The sequence below is a fragment of the Empidonax traillii genome, unplaced genomic scaffold (genome assembly GCF_003031625.1).
Source record: "Empidonax traillii isolate 1590-97213 ecotype Southwest subspecies unplaced genomic scaffold, ASM303162v1 scaffold151:size923898, whole genome shotgun sequence".
In the NCBI taxonomy this organism is placed as follows: domain Eukaryota; kingdom Metazoa; phylum Chordata; class Aves; order Passeriformes; family Tyrannidae; genus Empidonax; species Empidonax traillii.
This window is the reverse complement of record NW_020955344.1, coordinates 645449-662554: the sequence shown is the minus strand read 5'-3', so window position 1 is coordinate 662554 and position 17106 is coordinate 645449. Positions and strand designations below refer to the sequence as shown.

At 38.5% G+C, this 17106-nt stretch overlaps 1 protein-coding gene across 9 annotated transcripts in view; it reads left to right on the top strand.

Moving 5' to 3' along the window:
* MCF2L (MCF.2 cell line derived transforming sequence like) overlaps positions 1-17106 on the top strand; it is a 156304-nt gene that overhangs the window by 80631 nt on the left and 58567 nt on the right. For 8 of the 9 annotated variants that reach the window (XM_027884620.1, XM_027884622.1, XM_027884625.1 and 5 more), the window contains one exon: positions 11191-11274. In XM_027884620.1, coding sequence (XP_027740421.1) covers positions 11191-11274 — 84 coding nt within the window. Of the gene's footprint in view, positions 1-325; positions 344-11190; positions 11275-17106 lie in introns of those variants that run through there. The other variant, XM_027884627.1, reaches the window with a different exon arrangement.

The following is a 17106-nucleotide window of genomic DNA, read 5'->3' as shown; positions in this document are numbered from 1 at the left end:
TATAGGAGGGTAATCTAAAATGCATTATTTCTTGGATTCCTTCAGTCAGAGCTTTCTATAGAAGTGTTGTTTCTGTTAAGATGTAATGAAATAGTGAAGATATTATTTGCCGTTAATAGCGCAGCTACAGTCCATTGCAAACTGAAAGCATGTTTTGTGGAACAGGGACAAGCAAAAATTGCTTCCTTATTCTGGTGCCTGAATCCACGTTCCCAGTTCTGTTTTCTGCTTTTGGTATGCATGACTGTTGCAGAGGAGGACAGAGAAAGAGCACTGAGCCCATGGACTGGTGTCTAACCTTCCAGTGTTGTTGCTTTTGAAATGTCAGATTTAAATGAAACAGGTATGTAAAGGGTGGGTCTTCTAAATGAAGGGTGGGTCTTCTAAATGAAGGGTGGATCTTCTTACTAATCTTTAATTAGTATTACTAATTATCAACTTGCTAGTCTGAGTGCTTTGCTTCTCAAGTAGTGCTCGATGCTACTAGGGGTAATACTAAAATGCATGCTGCTTAGGGGGAATGAATGAAAGGTTTAAGAAAGGTGAAGATAACCGTATGGAAAGAGTGGAGGGATTAATCAGTCTGAGTAACCTTTGTTCTTTATGTGCATCATCATCTGTCCTGAAAGGGGAGGGGTGGATTTAGGAAACCACTGATTATTCTATAACATAGTGAATGTCTGTTTTAAACTGGAGACCCAGGGAGTGTTTTGTGTCAAATCATGGTGATGCATATGTAATCATGCCAGGACTACTTGTGTAAAGTGCTTGTTTTAAAATAGGGTGTTTTAATTTGTATTTGATTACTGAGAAATAAGGGAGCAGGGCTGCTTTTGTCAGCAATTGCCAAGGCTTGATTTTCATCTGTTGAGTACCACCAATTCTGTGGGCATGTTCAGTGTGCCAGAGATCACTTCTTTCTGGAGAACTGTTGAAAGATTTTGTGCTCAAAGTGGGCAAAAGGGTTGTCCAGTTCCCTGGTTCTGTTCTTTTGTCTTTCTCCTGAGCACTGCATGAGAATTTTTTTTGTGCCTACAGTCAGCAGAGGGGAGAGTTCTCAGATACCCATCTTTCCATTGTCAACTCTCTGAAAAATTCCAAGGAAAACAATGTCTCCTTGGAGAATTCTTATGTCAGTTTGTGTCCAGGAGTGAGGATAGAGGGATGGCAAAAAGGATGTACAAACTGGAAAGAGAGGATGGGTCTGCAATAAAAGCACAAGACTCAAGTCTCTGTTCTGCTTAAAGACTGTGCAGGTAGTTGTGAACAGTGTTGGTTCTGGTTTTCAGCATCCAAATACAGTTGTAAGCACCTCCTATCTTGTAGGTACATTACAAGGCAAAAGTTTCTAACACATTTTGGCTGTTGCAGTAGTGGGGTGTGGGAGCCAGTGCTGCCTGTCTGTGGCCATGGATCCCCAGGAGTTTGCAGGTAGTCTCCAAGGGATGGGATGTTTTGGAGGATCCCTCGTGGAGGTTCTGCTGGATTTTGTTGGCGGTAGGAAAGAGGATGACTTGGAGTCCTAGCAGAGATCTTCCATGTGTGCTTGTAATTAAAGGGAGTTCTTAAAATCTGACTATCACAGACTTATTTGCAATGAAGGTGAATGCCTTTCAGCTGCTGGGGTTGAGTGCAGCACATGCAAGTTACGTGTCAGGGAACGCAGGTTGCAGTGGATGAAGTGCCACGTCATTTGCTACATCTCGGTGTTAAGAACATGCCAAAGCTCTATCTTAAAGGAGGAAAGCAAGGCAGGTCAGTACTGTGCTTGTTTGCCCACGAGATGAGTATGATGTGTTACTTGCACAGCTATAGAACCATAGCAGCAAAGAGATCTGCTACTAGGTGATAGTTTTGTGTCCTGAGAACCTGTTAGTTGTTAACATGGGGCCCTTCTGATGGCTTGTGAACAGTTCTTAGGAAATAAATTATTGGCTGTAGTTGTTTTATAGAAAGCAGAACTAATCCATCATAACTCTGGGATATTTCCCCTTTTAATTGGAAAACCTATTGCCTTAGGCATCTTTTTTATTTTAATTTTGTTTCTCAGAAAATTGATATACCATGTAATATATGGTTGTAGACAGACTTTATTAGCCTGAGATTCAGCAAATGTGTCAACATAACTAAATTTTACACTATATTCTGTTTTTATTTTTAAAGTTAACATGTTGAATTATTACACAATTTAGTTTGTATGAAATCATTTGTTGTAAGACCATGATATCTCTGTTGGAAATTTCTATTTTCTTCCCAGGATTGTGAGGTACACCTAGGGACTTCTCACTAGAGAATTCCGTCAGCATTACAGGAAAACTTAGGTTGGAAGGGAATTCTGGACGCCACCTAGTTCCTGCTCTTGCTCCAACCAAGTTTAAAGCTAAGCAGGTTTCTCAGAAGCTTGTCCATATGTTGTATATCTCCAAGGGTGGGGATCACTCTGCCTGATGGTGTAGCCTGTTCTAGTGCTTGGCTCTTCTCATGGTCCATTTTTTGGGTTGCATTCAGCTGGAATTTCCCATGTTGCACTGTCTGGCTGTTGCCTCTCCTCTATTTGCTGTGCAAAGTTTGAGTAAAGACGTTCACTCCTTTCTAATAAGTGTTAGTGTCCTTTAAAAACTCAAATGAGCACTCCAAACTTGTATAGAGCACCTCAGCGGTGTCATTGAAACCTGGTGCTCACTGAGACCTAGGCACAGTAAACCACCATCTTAAAACTGATTATGTGACTTTTTTTGGTCATTTGCTTTTTAAGCCTGCCATTAATGTCTAAGGAGCAGGTTATCCAGTGAGGTCAAATGGGACTCCAGATGAGAACCCACCACCGGGAAAGTTCAAGGTCAAAGTTTCAAACCTCTTGCACGCAGCTTGCAAAACACTGGATGTGAGCAGCAAAGCTCACTGTATTGCACTAAAGGGTTCTTTAGCGGCCCAAGCAAAATACTGAACCATGTCCTGCCTCTGTGCTACATGAAACAGTTAATATTAGCAGTGGCTTAGAAAGGTATGATGGGTTTCTTATTTTTCGTGGCGTTAGGCAGTAAACCACGGTGCTTCAAGGGCTGCTTCATTAACGACTCTGTCATCTGTGTGGTAAGTGGGGTAGCCAGTTTGGTTATGAACTCAGCAACCTCTTCTTTCTAAGTCACCTGTAGTCAGAGTCAAAAATACTGGGAGGTTTACTAGCAGCTGCAAGTGAATGTCTTAGCTGAAAACTAGTACACAACTCTAAATAAGCCACTTAGTGAACACTTAGCCCTTCCTTCTCTCTCACACCCATGGAGTGCTTTGCATCCCCTCTCAAAACATTCGTTTATAAATGTACAGTTACATGAAAAACTGTGCTTGTGTCAGAGTACCATGAAATATATTGTTAGAAGTGATTATAGCCCTCTATGTTGTTGAAATGATAAAATTCAGGAAGGATCTTTTTACGATAGCCTGCAGTGGCAGGACAGGAAGTACCAGTTCTAAACTGAATGAGGGCAGGTTTAGCTTGGGCATAAAGAAGAAATGTTTTTCTACATTGAGGCTGGTGAGGCCCTGGAACAGGTCGCCCGGAGAAGTTGTGAAAGACCCATCCCTGGAAATGTTCAAGGCTAGGTTGGATGGAGCTTTGAGCAATCTGATCCAGTGGAAGGTGTCCCAGTGGAAGGGGGTTGGAACTAGATGGTCTCTTCCAACCCAACCCTTTCTGTGACAACCTGACAATTGTTAGCATTGCTAACAATAGAATCCAGAATAGATGTGTAGGATAAGCAATTAGATTTTACCACTTTGTTGTTTTGTTAAAATGTTTGTTTTTTTCAAATAAAGAGTAAAATCAGTCATTGTTCATAATCTTACCTTGCTTCCAAAAGAGCACACAAAAATAGCATTCTGTTTAGTAGAATTGCCAGGTATTCATGCAGCTGGTCCTGTGCATGTTGACTTTTCAGTTCAATCTTTGGGATCTGCTTCGAGATATATGACTTTTCTGCAGAGGGGGAGATGAAAGGAGGTCATTTTGATGGAGACAAATCTTTGGGTTGGTTGCCTGAAAATATATCCACTTTAACTTACATTTTTAAGCTGAGTGATTGCATCATTAGTTTTTAAGGCTCACTGAAGATGAATTCTTTAATTTACGTGTGGCTCCTCTATTAAGAAGGATCTTTCCATTTTCTGTATTAGTAAGGCTTCCTCTTCTTTGCAAGGCTTTAGTACTTAAAAACCAAAATTCCTGTAAGAATTTTCTCAGAGCATTAAATCTTATTAAACGCAGCTGGCAAAATCTAACCTTTTTGTTATTTCTTGGAGGCTTGCTTGCTAAAGTACCAAGTGAGACACATCTGGGTCACTTGCCTTCTTGTCGCTCAAGTGCTGGCTAGGGGAACATTCTCTGCTGTTCAGTCTTTATCTAATAATTCTACATAAAAAAAAAAAATCTTTGCTTTTTGCAAAATCTGCTGCTTGTAGGTGACTAAGTACATCTAATACTTTAGAAATGTTTTTATACTGCACACTCAGCATGATTTGCAGTATTAAGGAGTTGATAATGCTGCAGTTTTGGTAATATTTAAGTAATATTTGTAGCAGTCTGAAACTATCCTGAAATAACAGAAGAAGGTTTACCAGCAGGCTTAGCTTTCTTCAGGACATCCTGGAATAAAGATAACAGCAAGATTGCTGTTGGCCATACACACCAGGTTAATTTATACGTTTGGGTGGTAAGTACATCTGACAGTGTCACTGCCCTTTATCTCTAAGGCCTTTTGGTGGCTAATAAAAATTTATCATATAATATGGCTGTGTGGCATGATTCTAAGTTCCCCTTCCTTCTTGGTTTGGGAAGGGAGTAATTATTATCACTTACTATAGCACAGAAAATTGCTTTCTCACCCCAACAGACTAGGTGCACTTAAGCACATACAGAGCAAAAGCATGGCAAAAAGATTAACTGCTATACCTGGTAACACTTTCACATTTCTTGCAAAATTGCAACAACACCATCGCCACTCCCACTCCTTCCTTTTAAGTTTTAAGTTTTCTTCAAGAACAAAGAAATACTATGTCTTGTTGTTGATCCCTAGATTGACTTCCTAATGATTACATCATTTTTCTAGTTACAGATTAGCTAGTGTTTAATCACTCTTGTAAGCCATATTCAAACTTAAAGCGGATCCATGAGAAGCTGTGGGACTACAGAGTCTGTGTGTCAAGTAGGTGTGACTGATGAAGCAGAGGAGGAAGAAGCTATAGTATTTAGCACTCATAATATCCTGTGAATACATCTGTTACACATGAAATAGAGGGGATTGTATTTCCTCTTGTGTTTGTGCTTTGAGGTGATATTATTTAGGCAAAATAAGACAAAGAACTTGGTTACCTTTTACAATAGGGGAGGTGTAAGAAGAAAGAGAAAAGCAGGTACATACTTTGACATGCATGATAAAAGGTTTCCAGAAGTTTTAGAGAAGAGTTTGAAAGAAACCAACATCTTGGTTAGCTCTCAAAGTGTGCTTTTGAACAGGTATTTCATAATTTGAGTCAAGAAAATGAGAACTTTTACACCTCCTGTCACCTTGTGCCAGGCCAGCAACTCTGCACTTGCTGTACACCTTGAAATGTTTTTTTTTTTTAAGAAGGATCAGTGATTAATCTCCCCACCTGAAACCAAACCCTCATCCTCATCATTTTGTTGGTTGTCCTGTGCCAAATCTCTAACTCTGTGATCTCAAGGAAGAAACAAGGGGATATTTTTTCTTTAATTGTGATTATACTAAGCAGAAATTGCCTGTGTAAAGCAGGGGGTTCAGTAGGCATGTGTGTAATACAACTTGTTGGGGTTTGGGTTTTGTTATTTAACCCATATTTAAATTCTGTAATTGCAGCCTTTTGGGACTAATTTACATGTCTTCTGAGTAGTTGTGTTCCTCCTGTATGATTAACCAAGCAGAGTTATCAAGTTTCATTTAGATGAAATAATTTAAACGTTACCAAAAGTTAGGAATTATGAGAAGGGCCGCAGAAATATCCTGGAGTTTGTCAAAGGTCTGTCAGGGCTTCTGATGCACAAGACATTTAAAAATCACTCAAGCAATAAGTACCTGTGTTCAATGTGCATGGGCTTATAGTACAGGGAACATCACTCCTAAGGTTTTAGATTTTCTTTGGCAGTGCCACTTCCAAGTCTTGACTCATCTAGATCCTTCCTTAACTCTGAAGATGCCTGGGATTCTACCCTAGACTGTTTGGGCCTATTGGGTACATAATGGTGCTGTTCTATGCATATTGGGGAATAGGCCATACAGTCCTAAAAATTTACTGATGTTAGTAATGCTGCAGAAGTGGAACTTGTATAAAGCATGATTCTTTTAAAAGAAAAAGCATCTCAACTTGGGGTTCTGTTTTATGTACCAGGGGTCATGAGAGGAAATTGTCTTCTCTGACTAGAGGAGGAAATGGGAGATGTAATTTGACTGTAGGCTGTAAAGCTTTTACAAGTAAAATTCATACATAACTCCAGAAGTTTAATCGCTCACTTTTCCTGGACCCTCCTTTTGATGACATTGTAGTCAAATGAAATAAAAATGAACTCTTCCTGAAGGCATTTTGAATTGGTGAGGTTTTAAATCTTAGTTTATGAACACTTCTATGAATTCCTATCATCAGCCCTGTGTGGCTAAAAATAGCACAAGGACCTGAGGAGCTCAATCTGCAGCTGTTGTGCCTAGGCACACCTAGCACAGAGCTTGCAGGCATTGTCACTAATCAGCAACAATATTTAAAATTCAGTTTTAAAGCTGGAAATCTCGTTTGGCATCCTAGCTCATTAGTTTTACATGGCTTAGTGTGGAAGAGGGCTATCTGCACCGGCTCTGCTGCTCTGGCCCTTCCTCCTTTGGGGGCTGCACAAAGGAGCTGACTGTTACTGATGGTGGTCGGGGGACAAAGATGAAGAGGGAAGAATGAGGAAATGAAAGGTTTGCCTTGGGGCTGAGAGAGATGAAGGGGCTACTCCGAAAGTCATTATCTTGCATTTATAATTACCAGATGGGAGGGCGGTTTAATGAAGAGATTTTTCAAATTAAGAACCCCTTCATAAAACTCTTTGAGTGGGTAGGCTGTTCCGGAGGAGAAGCAAAACAAAACTGTTTGAGAAAAATACTTTTCTTCAATTTAAGGCGTGAATTTCATAGAGAAGCCATAGACATGTTTTCATGAAAATCTTGCTGACTCAGCAAGAAAGAGGAGGAGCAGGAAAAATGATTTGTTGTTTGCTTTCTGGTGTGCTACTGGAATCTGTGCTGAAAGGTGTAACTGTGTCCGGATGTGTACAAATAGGTTGGCTTTTAAGATCGTATAAAGTAATGGCCATAGAATTTCCTACAGAACTACTTGAGGGGTGGTGTAATTCCAGCTGGCACACTGGGAATTGGATTAAACCATTACAGGAGGCTCACGGGTCATGTCCGGAGTCTTCCCTCTGTGCCACGTAGGTACAGTCAGTTTAGACTCCCCTGCAGCATTGTCTTCTGTGAAAATGGGTTTGCTTCGGCATGTCAGGTAAACTCCAAAGGATGATGAATTTCAGTTTGATCGGAAAGGAAAGGGGAGCCTTTTACCAATAGGGGAAATTCTTGACTTGAGTGACATTGATCGTTTTCTCAGATCGAGGTTTCTTCAGGGCTTACGGGCACCAGGTAATTCAAGCACGAGTTATCTTTGTGCCCTCATGCTTAAATCTGTCAGCCTGCTTCATCTGAAATGCAGTCAGGTGCCTCTGATGGGATGGGGTCAGGCTCCTCTAAGCCATCATTCTCCATCACTGAGACAGAACTATTAAAGCAAGATTTAAAATTGGATTAAAAGATGATATATCTGAAGAGTGAGATTCACATTTTTAGAGAGACTTTTTTATAATAAGAACCATATATTTAACTGATTCCTTTATGTTGGTAAGATGACACTCCTGTCCTCTCTTACACTCGTAATTCAAATACTAAATAATGTTGTTTTTTTAAAGAACCTCTAGTTGTCGGCCTTAAAAAATTTTTTGTGCATTACCAGCTATTGTATGTGTTTATTTAGAAAAAAAAAACCAGTAATAATAAAAAAAAGCAGTAATAACTTTGAAAATCTTACCTTCCTCTTCATTACCACGTACAATGCCAGATGCACTATAAATCCTGGGGGCTTTCTTTTAAGAAAGCTAGTCTGGGAAACCATTTAAATGAGCTCCTCAAGAAAGACTGGATATTCTGGCATGATTTGATATGAGCAACTTTTTTTCAGCTATGGATTTTGGATACAGTAAAACAGGCAGACTCTTAGGTCTCTGCTTTGAAAATACTATGTAAAGCAGTAAAGATAGAACAGGGAACATAATGGGCTGTGTGAATCTTAATTTATTCAAGTGGAAGTGGAGTTTGATCCTATAAAAATTTCTTAGAAAACAGGGAACAGATTTTCAGTAATTCTGTATTTTAATGTGCACTTAATTAGCTCTACAAAAATGGAAAATGTCCCTAAAGAATGTAGCAGGTGGCAAGTTCTCTAGTTAAAGAATACTTCCAAGAAATTATTTTCCCCAAAGGCCACTAGTGTAAGGAGTGTGTGCCCTCATTGTCTGTTCAGTTTTTGTGCCTTTTGTTGCTCTATCCTGTTTAAGAAATAGCATATTCAAGTAATGATGGACAACCTTAAAGTGAAATCAGATTAAACCTCAAAAAAACTGTGATGAACTCTCTTTTCTAGAGGAAGGCTAAATGTGAAGGAAATGATGCAGAGCAATGAGTTTTTACAATTGCATCTTCTTTGAAGGAAAACAAGCTATATAAAAGGGATTTTTGTCTAAATCTATGGGCAGTGATATTGGGTTCAAGTGTATCCAGTTGAGCTGCTGGATGTGACCTGTTTGGCAATTCCAAGAATTGCATTTTTTTACTCTTTTTTTTTTTTTTTTTTTTTTTTTTTTTTTTTTTTTTTTTTTTTTTTTTTTTTTGTGTGTGTGTGCTGCTATTTTCAATCATAGTTGTTCAGATTATTGAAAATCAGCTCTGATTTTAATGCATACTCAGCTTTTAGAAGTATGTTGTGAAACTGAATCAGCAAGAGCAAGATGAGATGTGCTTTGGTGAAGGAGAGTACAGCAGGAAGGGATTTCTGGAGGTTTGCTGTCTGTAAACAGTCACATTGTAGTGCTCCTCCAGTTGCTTTTCCTATCAGAAGGAATATTGGGGCACTCAAATCTAGACTCCATCTTCCACACGGCACAAGTCTGGATTGCAGTGGGATTGATCACATGGATACATGAGGAAATAGTCATCATTATGTATCTTGGAAACATAAAGAGTTTGTCTTCCTTTAGAATGTTTTGCCTGCTTGAATGTTGTGTGTCATAGATGTATTTACTTATGTAAAACACACCTACTTTATTACATGCTCGGGTGCAATACTGCAATAGTAAAAATTATTTCTGCCTATGACTTGAGGCAGGATGACATATTGCAGAGTGATTACATTATTTTCCCTTTCCCCAACTCCCACCAAAATGTAGGCATTGATCTTGTACTAGTTTATCTTCAGGTAAATGGGTCCACCTGCAGGCATTGGTTTACAGAATCAGTTTCTTGAACACTGCTACAGGAGGGTTCCTTATATTATAAAGCATGAACAACAAAAATAAAATTGGAATTCTTTTTTCTTTGTGGGATTGGGTTGTTCCTGTTCTGGGAATTACTTGGCCATCTGAGATTGGACTTTTGAAAGATCTGTGTACAGTGTTCTCTTCAAAACGTTAAGATGATGACATAAGTGAAGGTCTGGGTGAAATATGTCTTTCCAGTTAAACGTATCCACTTATGGATTTGACAGCATGGTATGCAGAGGTCTTCTGATCAGGCAGCAGTTCACCGGATGCAGAAAAATAGCCCTGATCAGTGTGTGACCTTGAAAGTGGTCATGTGTCTTCCTCTGCCTGGCTGGATGACAGAAAACAGAGAAGTTCTGTTTCACAGTATAAGTTGTTGCTTATCTGGAAGAAGTAACTGAAAGTGGCTTTTTTGCTGTTCTCAAATAATTGCAGTTCTCAGAGTTTTATATATATGAGAATCACTTATAGAAGTGAGTGTCTGCTCACAATCTACCATTTGAAAGATCTCAGCGAAAACAAGTCCCTTCCTTGAGGGTCAGAGCTCTACTTCAGCTTTTACTTCAGTGCAGATGACACTTATTCCTTACATCAGTTTTAGGTTTTACATACTTTTCCTGTGCATATTCACAGCTTTGAGTGTCAGATTGGAGACTATTTTAATGGCATTTCAGTGTACATTAAAAACCAAAACTTCAATGCCAATACAATGTCAGATTAAAAGAAATGTTGAAAACCAAATAATGAAAAAGCTATGTTATCTCTCTACTACTTTTCAGTGAGGCTAAAAATGTGGAATAATTATTTTTTAGGAATTGCAAAAGAGTAAAACTTAGTGTTTCCTTTTGCAGGCCGTTATAGTTTAATGAATGAGGCAACTCTTGTCATGCATTCTTTATTGTGATCAGCAAAACTCAGGTTTCTACTTGACCTCTGGAAATATGCTGTGGGAAATGCTGCTGCTCAAACACTGTGGCGGAAAACCAAGGGTCAGGAAAGCAGTGTGGTTGTCATTAAGCTGAAGTGGAAGGGCTGAGATAAAAGCTTAAGCATTGCTTTTCAATGTTGAGGCAGAACGTGTGTGTGTTTTCAATGTGAGGATGTACTTTCAAGCCCATTCTACCTACCTTATTTAGAACTGTTTTCTTGGGGTATTTGAACACTAGACAACAGGCTAGAGGGATCATAAGTTTCTTGGTTTTGCATCAGATGAGAAGATTTTAATAAAAATTGAATTTTATGTGTAAAACTCCCACTGTTTAATGTCATTCCTGAGGAATAATAGCTCTACAGTGTTTGATTCACTGACAGTCCTGTATTGCTTCTGAATGTCAGTAAATCTGCATTGCTCTCTTATCAGTATACTGTTCAAAGAAAAGTCTGCCCTTGGCAAACACTTGAAAGAATCCAAAGGTTTTCACGTATTTTTCAAAACTTGGACAGTTTTCTGGGTGTTTGTGTTCTAGCGGTGATTTTTTTTTTTTAATGTCCGCTGTGAAATTGTGAAATTTTACATAAAATGACTTTGCAATGCAAATTTTTTTTTCTCTCCACAGATGAAATCATGCATCAGGATATCATTCCCCTCTATGCTGCAGATATTCAAGACCAATTAAAGAAACAGTTTGCTTATCTGTCAGGTAAGATTACGGTGTTCCCTCCTATTGACATTGCATAGATGTACGGTTCAGCCTCTTGTGCTTTCAGTTTCTGAGATCTCTTACATGAGAAATTAATATTTAATGAGCAATCCAAAATGCAGACTATCGAGACTTGTCTTTTAAGGATTTATTAAAATTTTTTTTGGAAGTATAGTATGAATTTTCAAATTACAGTTAATTTTCCAGTCAAGTGGAGATTGCACCATCGATGTGCTGGTGGTTGCTGTGGTCTTGCAGTCCTCAGCTCACAGCCTCAGCTGCTACTGGCTCTGCTATCATGTTTGATACTGAAGCCCAAGCTGACACCTTAGTCTTGGCCAAAGTGGTGGAGTGAGTACCATGGCACCATGATCCCCTGCAGCCTCAGTGTTGGGGTCAGACGTGCAGCATCAGATTCTGGGCAAGATTTTTGGCTTGGTATTGCCAACCGCCTTCTGCAAAGGAACCTGCTTTTAGGTGTAAAGTCATCTCTGAGAGCAGCACAGTTCTCACAGCAGGAGGAGTCTTTGTCCCCAGATAACCTGTGCCAGGTGATGGGGTCTGTGTTTGTGCCATGCAAGTGTTGATTGCTGAGCTTGGCCCTTTTCTGTGCTGAGACTGTGGCTGGCTGATAGCAGGCAAGGGGAGATAGTGTCTTTGCTCACTGATCAGGCTGTGTGGAAGGTGTCTGATGAGCTTCTGAGTTTGTTCTCCTGTCTTCCTTCCTGTAAAGCTCTGGCAGGTGTGCAGCAGCAAACTTGCTGGAGTTCCAGCCCTGCCCTCCCTCCAAGACATAGAAAGTAGCTTTGCAGAGCCACTCTGTATCCTTCAGCATAAAGGAGATTTACCTCTCTGGGCTGAAGATGGACTCTGTTCTCTCTCCCTCTAAATCCATCCCTGCATCAGATCAAGAGGCACACAGCAATGAAGTAATGTACTGCTTTGCTTGGAAAAACTCCCTGAATCTTCTTGTACTCATAATTAGCTATTCATTATGATTTATTATTCATTATGATTTATTGTTCATTATGATTTGTTCTGCCACACAAACTAAAATAAATGTGGGTCTGTGGTAGTGACTGTTTTCTATGGGGAGGTAAGAATATTTTGTTTATGGAGTTGGCTGTTCATGCTCCATTTGAGATGACAGTGTTTAAGCTACCCTTCTTCTCTGATGGTTTATGTTTTTGACTTCCGAGCTCTTCCTTCTTATCCAAGGGCAGAAACTGTCTTGTAATAGTGTTATGCAAGAATCAGCCTATCTGGGAAAGTGGATATAGGGTTTATATTTTGCCTTTCTGATGTGAGGGGGAAAACTGGTACCTACAGTAGATGAGTTGTTGAGTTCAGAAATCCACAAGCATCTTCAGCGCTCATTAAATCCACCATGCAGTGGAGCTTAGTAAGAGCAGCTGTTCCTCACTCTATTTTCTTCTATTTTATTCATACTCAGCCTATTAGAAGTCTGTTTTCTTTGCCTGAAATAGTAGGACAGCTGCATTACTGTGCATTACATTCTCTGTATTTTATTATTCTTGGGCAAGTTGACCATTAGGCATTTTCATTTTGGACTCCACTTCTTTTACCCTAATGTTCTCCTTCAGGATGCTGACAGTTAGTTCTCTGTGCTGTACCATACAGTGGTGTTACAGGTTCTGTGAATGAAGGAACAGAGACAATATTTTGATACTTGATTTATGTGCATTTTGCTTGTTGTTGCGCTTGCGCTTATGAGTGTCTTTTCTCAAAGGCCACTTAGGACATTCAAAGTGTCTTAAGACATTTTCACAGAACAGAATATTTTTGCTTATTACTAAACTGCCTTGGAAATAGAATCTTAGGACACGGCATAAAACTCATTAAAATGAAAATCCATGGATTATGAATGCCTTTGGAAGTGTCTTTGCAGGTATTGGTGAATGTCTTAGATGCATTTCTGATTTTAATTGTTGGCTTTTCAACAGCAAGGCAACGTGTACTTGAGAACTGCTTTAGTTTCTCTAATAGGATGTATCTAGGTCTCATGGGACACTTGCTTGAGTAGTGAATGAAACCTAGCCTGCTTCTGTGGCTAAAGGCTGTAGCCCTTCCCAAGCTACTTTCTGTGTATTGGTCAGAGTCACTTCTTACTCATGTCCCTTGTTCTCCTAGATTGTAATGGAAATGCTGCAGGGACAACCAAACTAGACTTGAAATGAAACAAATTAAAGCAAAAGCTTATGTTAATGCTTCAGTTTGTCAGTAAATACAGCAAGTGCAATGAAATCAAGGTGCTAGGTAACTCCTGCAGACTAGCTCTTGCTCAGCAGTGAATATGCAGTCATGTGTTCAGCTTAATGCTAATGGAGGGGCAGGCTTTGAATGAGGTTTTTAATCAGTCATTCACACAGCAAATTTATAAACCACAAAGTTAATATTTTACTTTAGGCACAGCTGTTTACTTTTCGCCTTGGAGTTTTTTCTTTCTGTGGAACAAGGTTCTTATCTTTGCAGGAATTGTTACTCTCTTTTGTTGTTACTAGGCTTATTGAGTGTCCTCGCTATATGGTTCACTGTTTCACCTGTCTTACCTTTTTATTCCTTTAGTTATGACTTGTGCAACCACTTTTTCTTCTGCATTGAAAAGGGTCTTCTGGCTTTTTGTTTTTTGTTTGTTTGTTTTTGGGTTTTATCCCATGAAGGACATTATAAGGTCCACTTAAAAGTCTCTGGAAAATGTATTTAGTACAGTCTTTCATTCACACTTTATACTTTCTTTCATAAGCATTTTTTTTTTCCTCTTTCCATGACTGGAAAGTTGCTGGGTGACTTTCATAACCACCCAACCTTTTGTCTATCTGTCATCACAGTGTGCAGGTGTATTAAAATAAATGTGGATGAGGAGCATGCAGACAGGTGTGTATGCTGATATGCATCTTAAATCATTCAAGCTATGTGATGTGCAAATGAGAGACTCTTGGCCACCATAAGTGCTGAACCAGTTATTTCAACCCCCTTTCCTTTGAATGCCTCTTTATGCATTGAACAACTTGAAAGTATTTCAATTAAAGGAAATATAAATATGATTTCATACTATTTGCATTTTTGTCTATTGATTCCTAGTTGTTTTTCCTGCCTTTGTAAAAGTCAGCAATGGTACTAGCTTTCAAAATGCTTATATCTTTGGCTTATATACATATACATGCTTGTATCTTTATCATTCTTAATACTAAGGTTCTCACTCTCTGTAACTTTATTTACTTCACTGTGTTCTTGGCTCTTCTTTGTGGAAATTACCTGTCGATACCTCACTGTCAAACTGTTCCCATTGAAGTAGCTGCAGGTGCTGAGTCTGTAAAATTATATCTGAGAATTTCGGAGTGGATCCTGTACCACATACATCACAACAGTTAGTTAAAAATATCAGCTTGATTTTTGTTATTGATGTAATACAGTATCTGTGTTGTGTATGGACAGTGGAAGAGGTGTGGCTTAGCAGTTTTTCCCTTGTACAGCTGTAAGTTTACTGTTGTTTTATATTCACTGTGCTAAACCCACCGTGGAGATTTTTAAAAAAACAAACCCAAAAAAAGTAGCAAAGAAAAAGATTAAAAAAAAAAAAAAAAAAAAAAAAAAAAAAAAAAAAAAAAAAAAAAAAAAAAAAAAAAGTGAATCCTTGGCTAAGAGAGCTCAAGTTCAAATATATTCAGGTACAAATTTAGTTATTGCAATCTGATTTCTAAGCCAGTATGCTTGCTGCTGATCAGCCTGGGCAAAATGCAAAAACTTGTATACTAGTGAAGTTATACAACTAAAACTTCTCTCTCATTTCAGGCAAAGAATATTTTAAAAAAAATTCTTCTTGATTCTGTTTTTCTTTGCAAAGGATATTCAATGAAACTTTTATCTACTACCTCATTGAAGTCCACACGTAATTTCAAATATTCTGAGTATTTAAGTATATTATGTGATTAGAAAGGAGAAATTCTTTATCAGAAACACACAAGCACAATAGCTGAACCACCACAACAGTAAAGAAAAATCTGAAGTAAACCTTTCTCTCATTCATGTGAGGACCTCACTTTTGACATGACTGCAAACAATATTACTTTTAAGCTAGGTCTTTTGAACTGAAGTTGTAGATCTAAGCCATTTAACAAGGAAATGTTCATTAATCTTGTGTGTGCACATTGATAAACATAGACATCATATTTTTTTCTTGCAGTCCAAATACTATTGCATTGGCATTATAGATTCAGGCCAGAAGACCTACCTTTTTCTCTGTCATCTAATTATATCCAAATCCCTTACTTCCTTTTTGTGGGTTGGACCGAGTACTCTTGAGAATACCTTTTCTTATGTAAACAGCAGCAAAATAATCAGGGAAACATTACAAAATAATCTCCTACTCATCTTTCCTGGAAGTCTGAGCAATCTCTTTGCTGCTGCCAAATTTTGCTGGCCATACAACAAAACCCAACCAACCAGTATATCTTTCACAGAGTTATGGGAAATGACCCTTTTCTCTATGTGCACTTGTGTGTGAGGGTTTTAGCAGTTGTACAATTCACGGGTTTTGTAATTTTCCCTGTCAATACCGTTTTAAATTGAAAATAATGCTAATTATTTCTCACTTGAGATTGTTTTTAGATACCAGGTCACTGGTATGCCTCTTGATTAGAATTTCTGTAACATATTGTTGCAATTTCCTTGGCACTTCTCTGTCACCCAACCTGTTTAATAAAAAAAAAAGACAACAAATGCAAAAGAGATGGCAACTGAAGGTGGGAAAGATGGAAAAAGTTAGATGTAGCAGAATATAAAGAATAAATGCTAAATTACCTAGACTTAAGGTGAACTTTACCAATCGCATCTTACAGTAGCACAACTACTATTCCAAGGATAATTTCTCCATTCCTTTCATACACAAGACCACAATGCTCTGGGTCCACATAATTTTAACAGTTGGGGCTATTGTTGGTGCTAATTGTATTCAAAAGTTAGGAACATGAAGTGCTGTATATAAGTCATTTTGATGCCTGAACTGTGGACCTTGTAAAATTCGACATTTTTAAAATGCGTTTCTCCAAAACACAGGACTGTCTCTGTAAAAACTGACCTTAAGACTGAGGAGTGTAGATCTGTTTAGATCTCCACCTAACTGGAGGTTTAGTAGAATTGTAGAGGTTTATCCACTGAAAAATTTCCATTTTAGAGAGGTAGTTTGTGTTTTATTTGATAGTAAATCTATTGAAGAAGTTTCAGTTGAATAGGCTGCCAAAGTATAGGTGAGTTAAGAATAAAGTATTCCTTTAATGAAGGCTCACAAAAGTAGGGTGGAAGCAGACCTGCTTAATCTAAAGTGGTGTGGTGGTTTTATTTTATTTAATTGCAAGCATAAGTTTCAGTACTCTTTACTTCTATGGTGCTTCCATTTTTAGACTGCAAAGTAATAATCCTCTCCCTTGCAGAATGTTTCTTACAGCTGCAAGTCTCAAGTAATTCTTGGGAATCATTTCAAGTAAAGTGTGTGTGGACTGATTGCACTCGCTTAGGGACTGATGCGTTCTCTTCTTTTTTATAAACAAAAGCTGACACTCAAGTGATGTTTGTTTAATATTTCAAAATAATGCTGAATGTTTTTCAGCATTTTCATAGCATCACAGGATGGATTGGGTTGACTAGATCATCTAGTCTACCCGCCCTGACATGGGTAAGGACTTTACCTGGACCAGATTGCTCAAAGCTCCATCCAACCTGACATTTGCATAGTCACAACAGTGTTTATAATTATTGAAACAAAAAAAAGGAGGGTTTTCAGAAATTTAGATTAAAAAACAAAAACAAAACAAA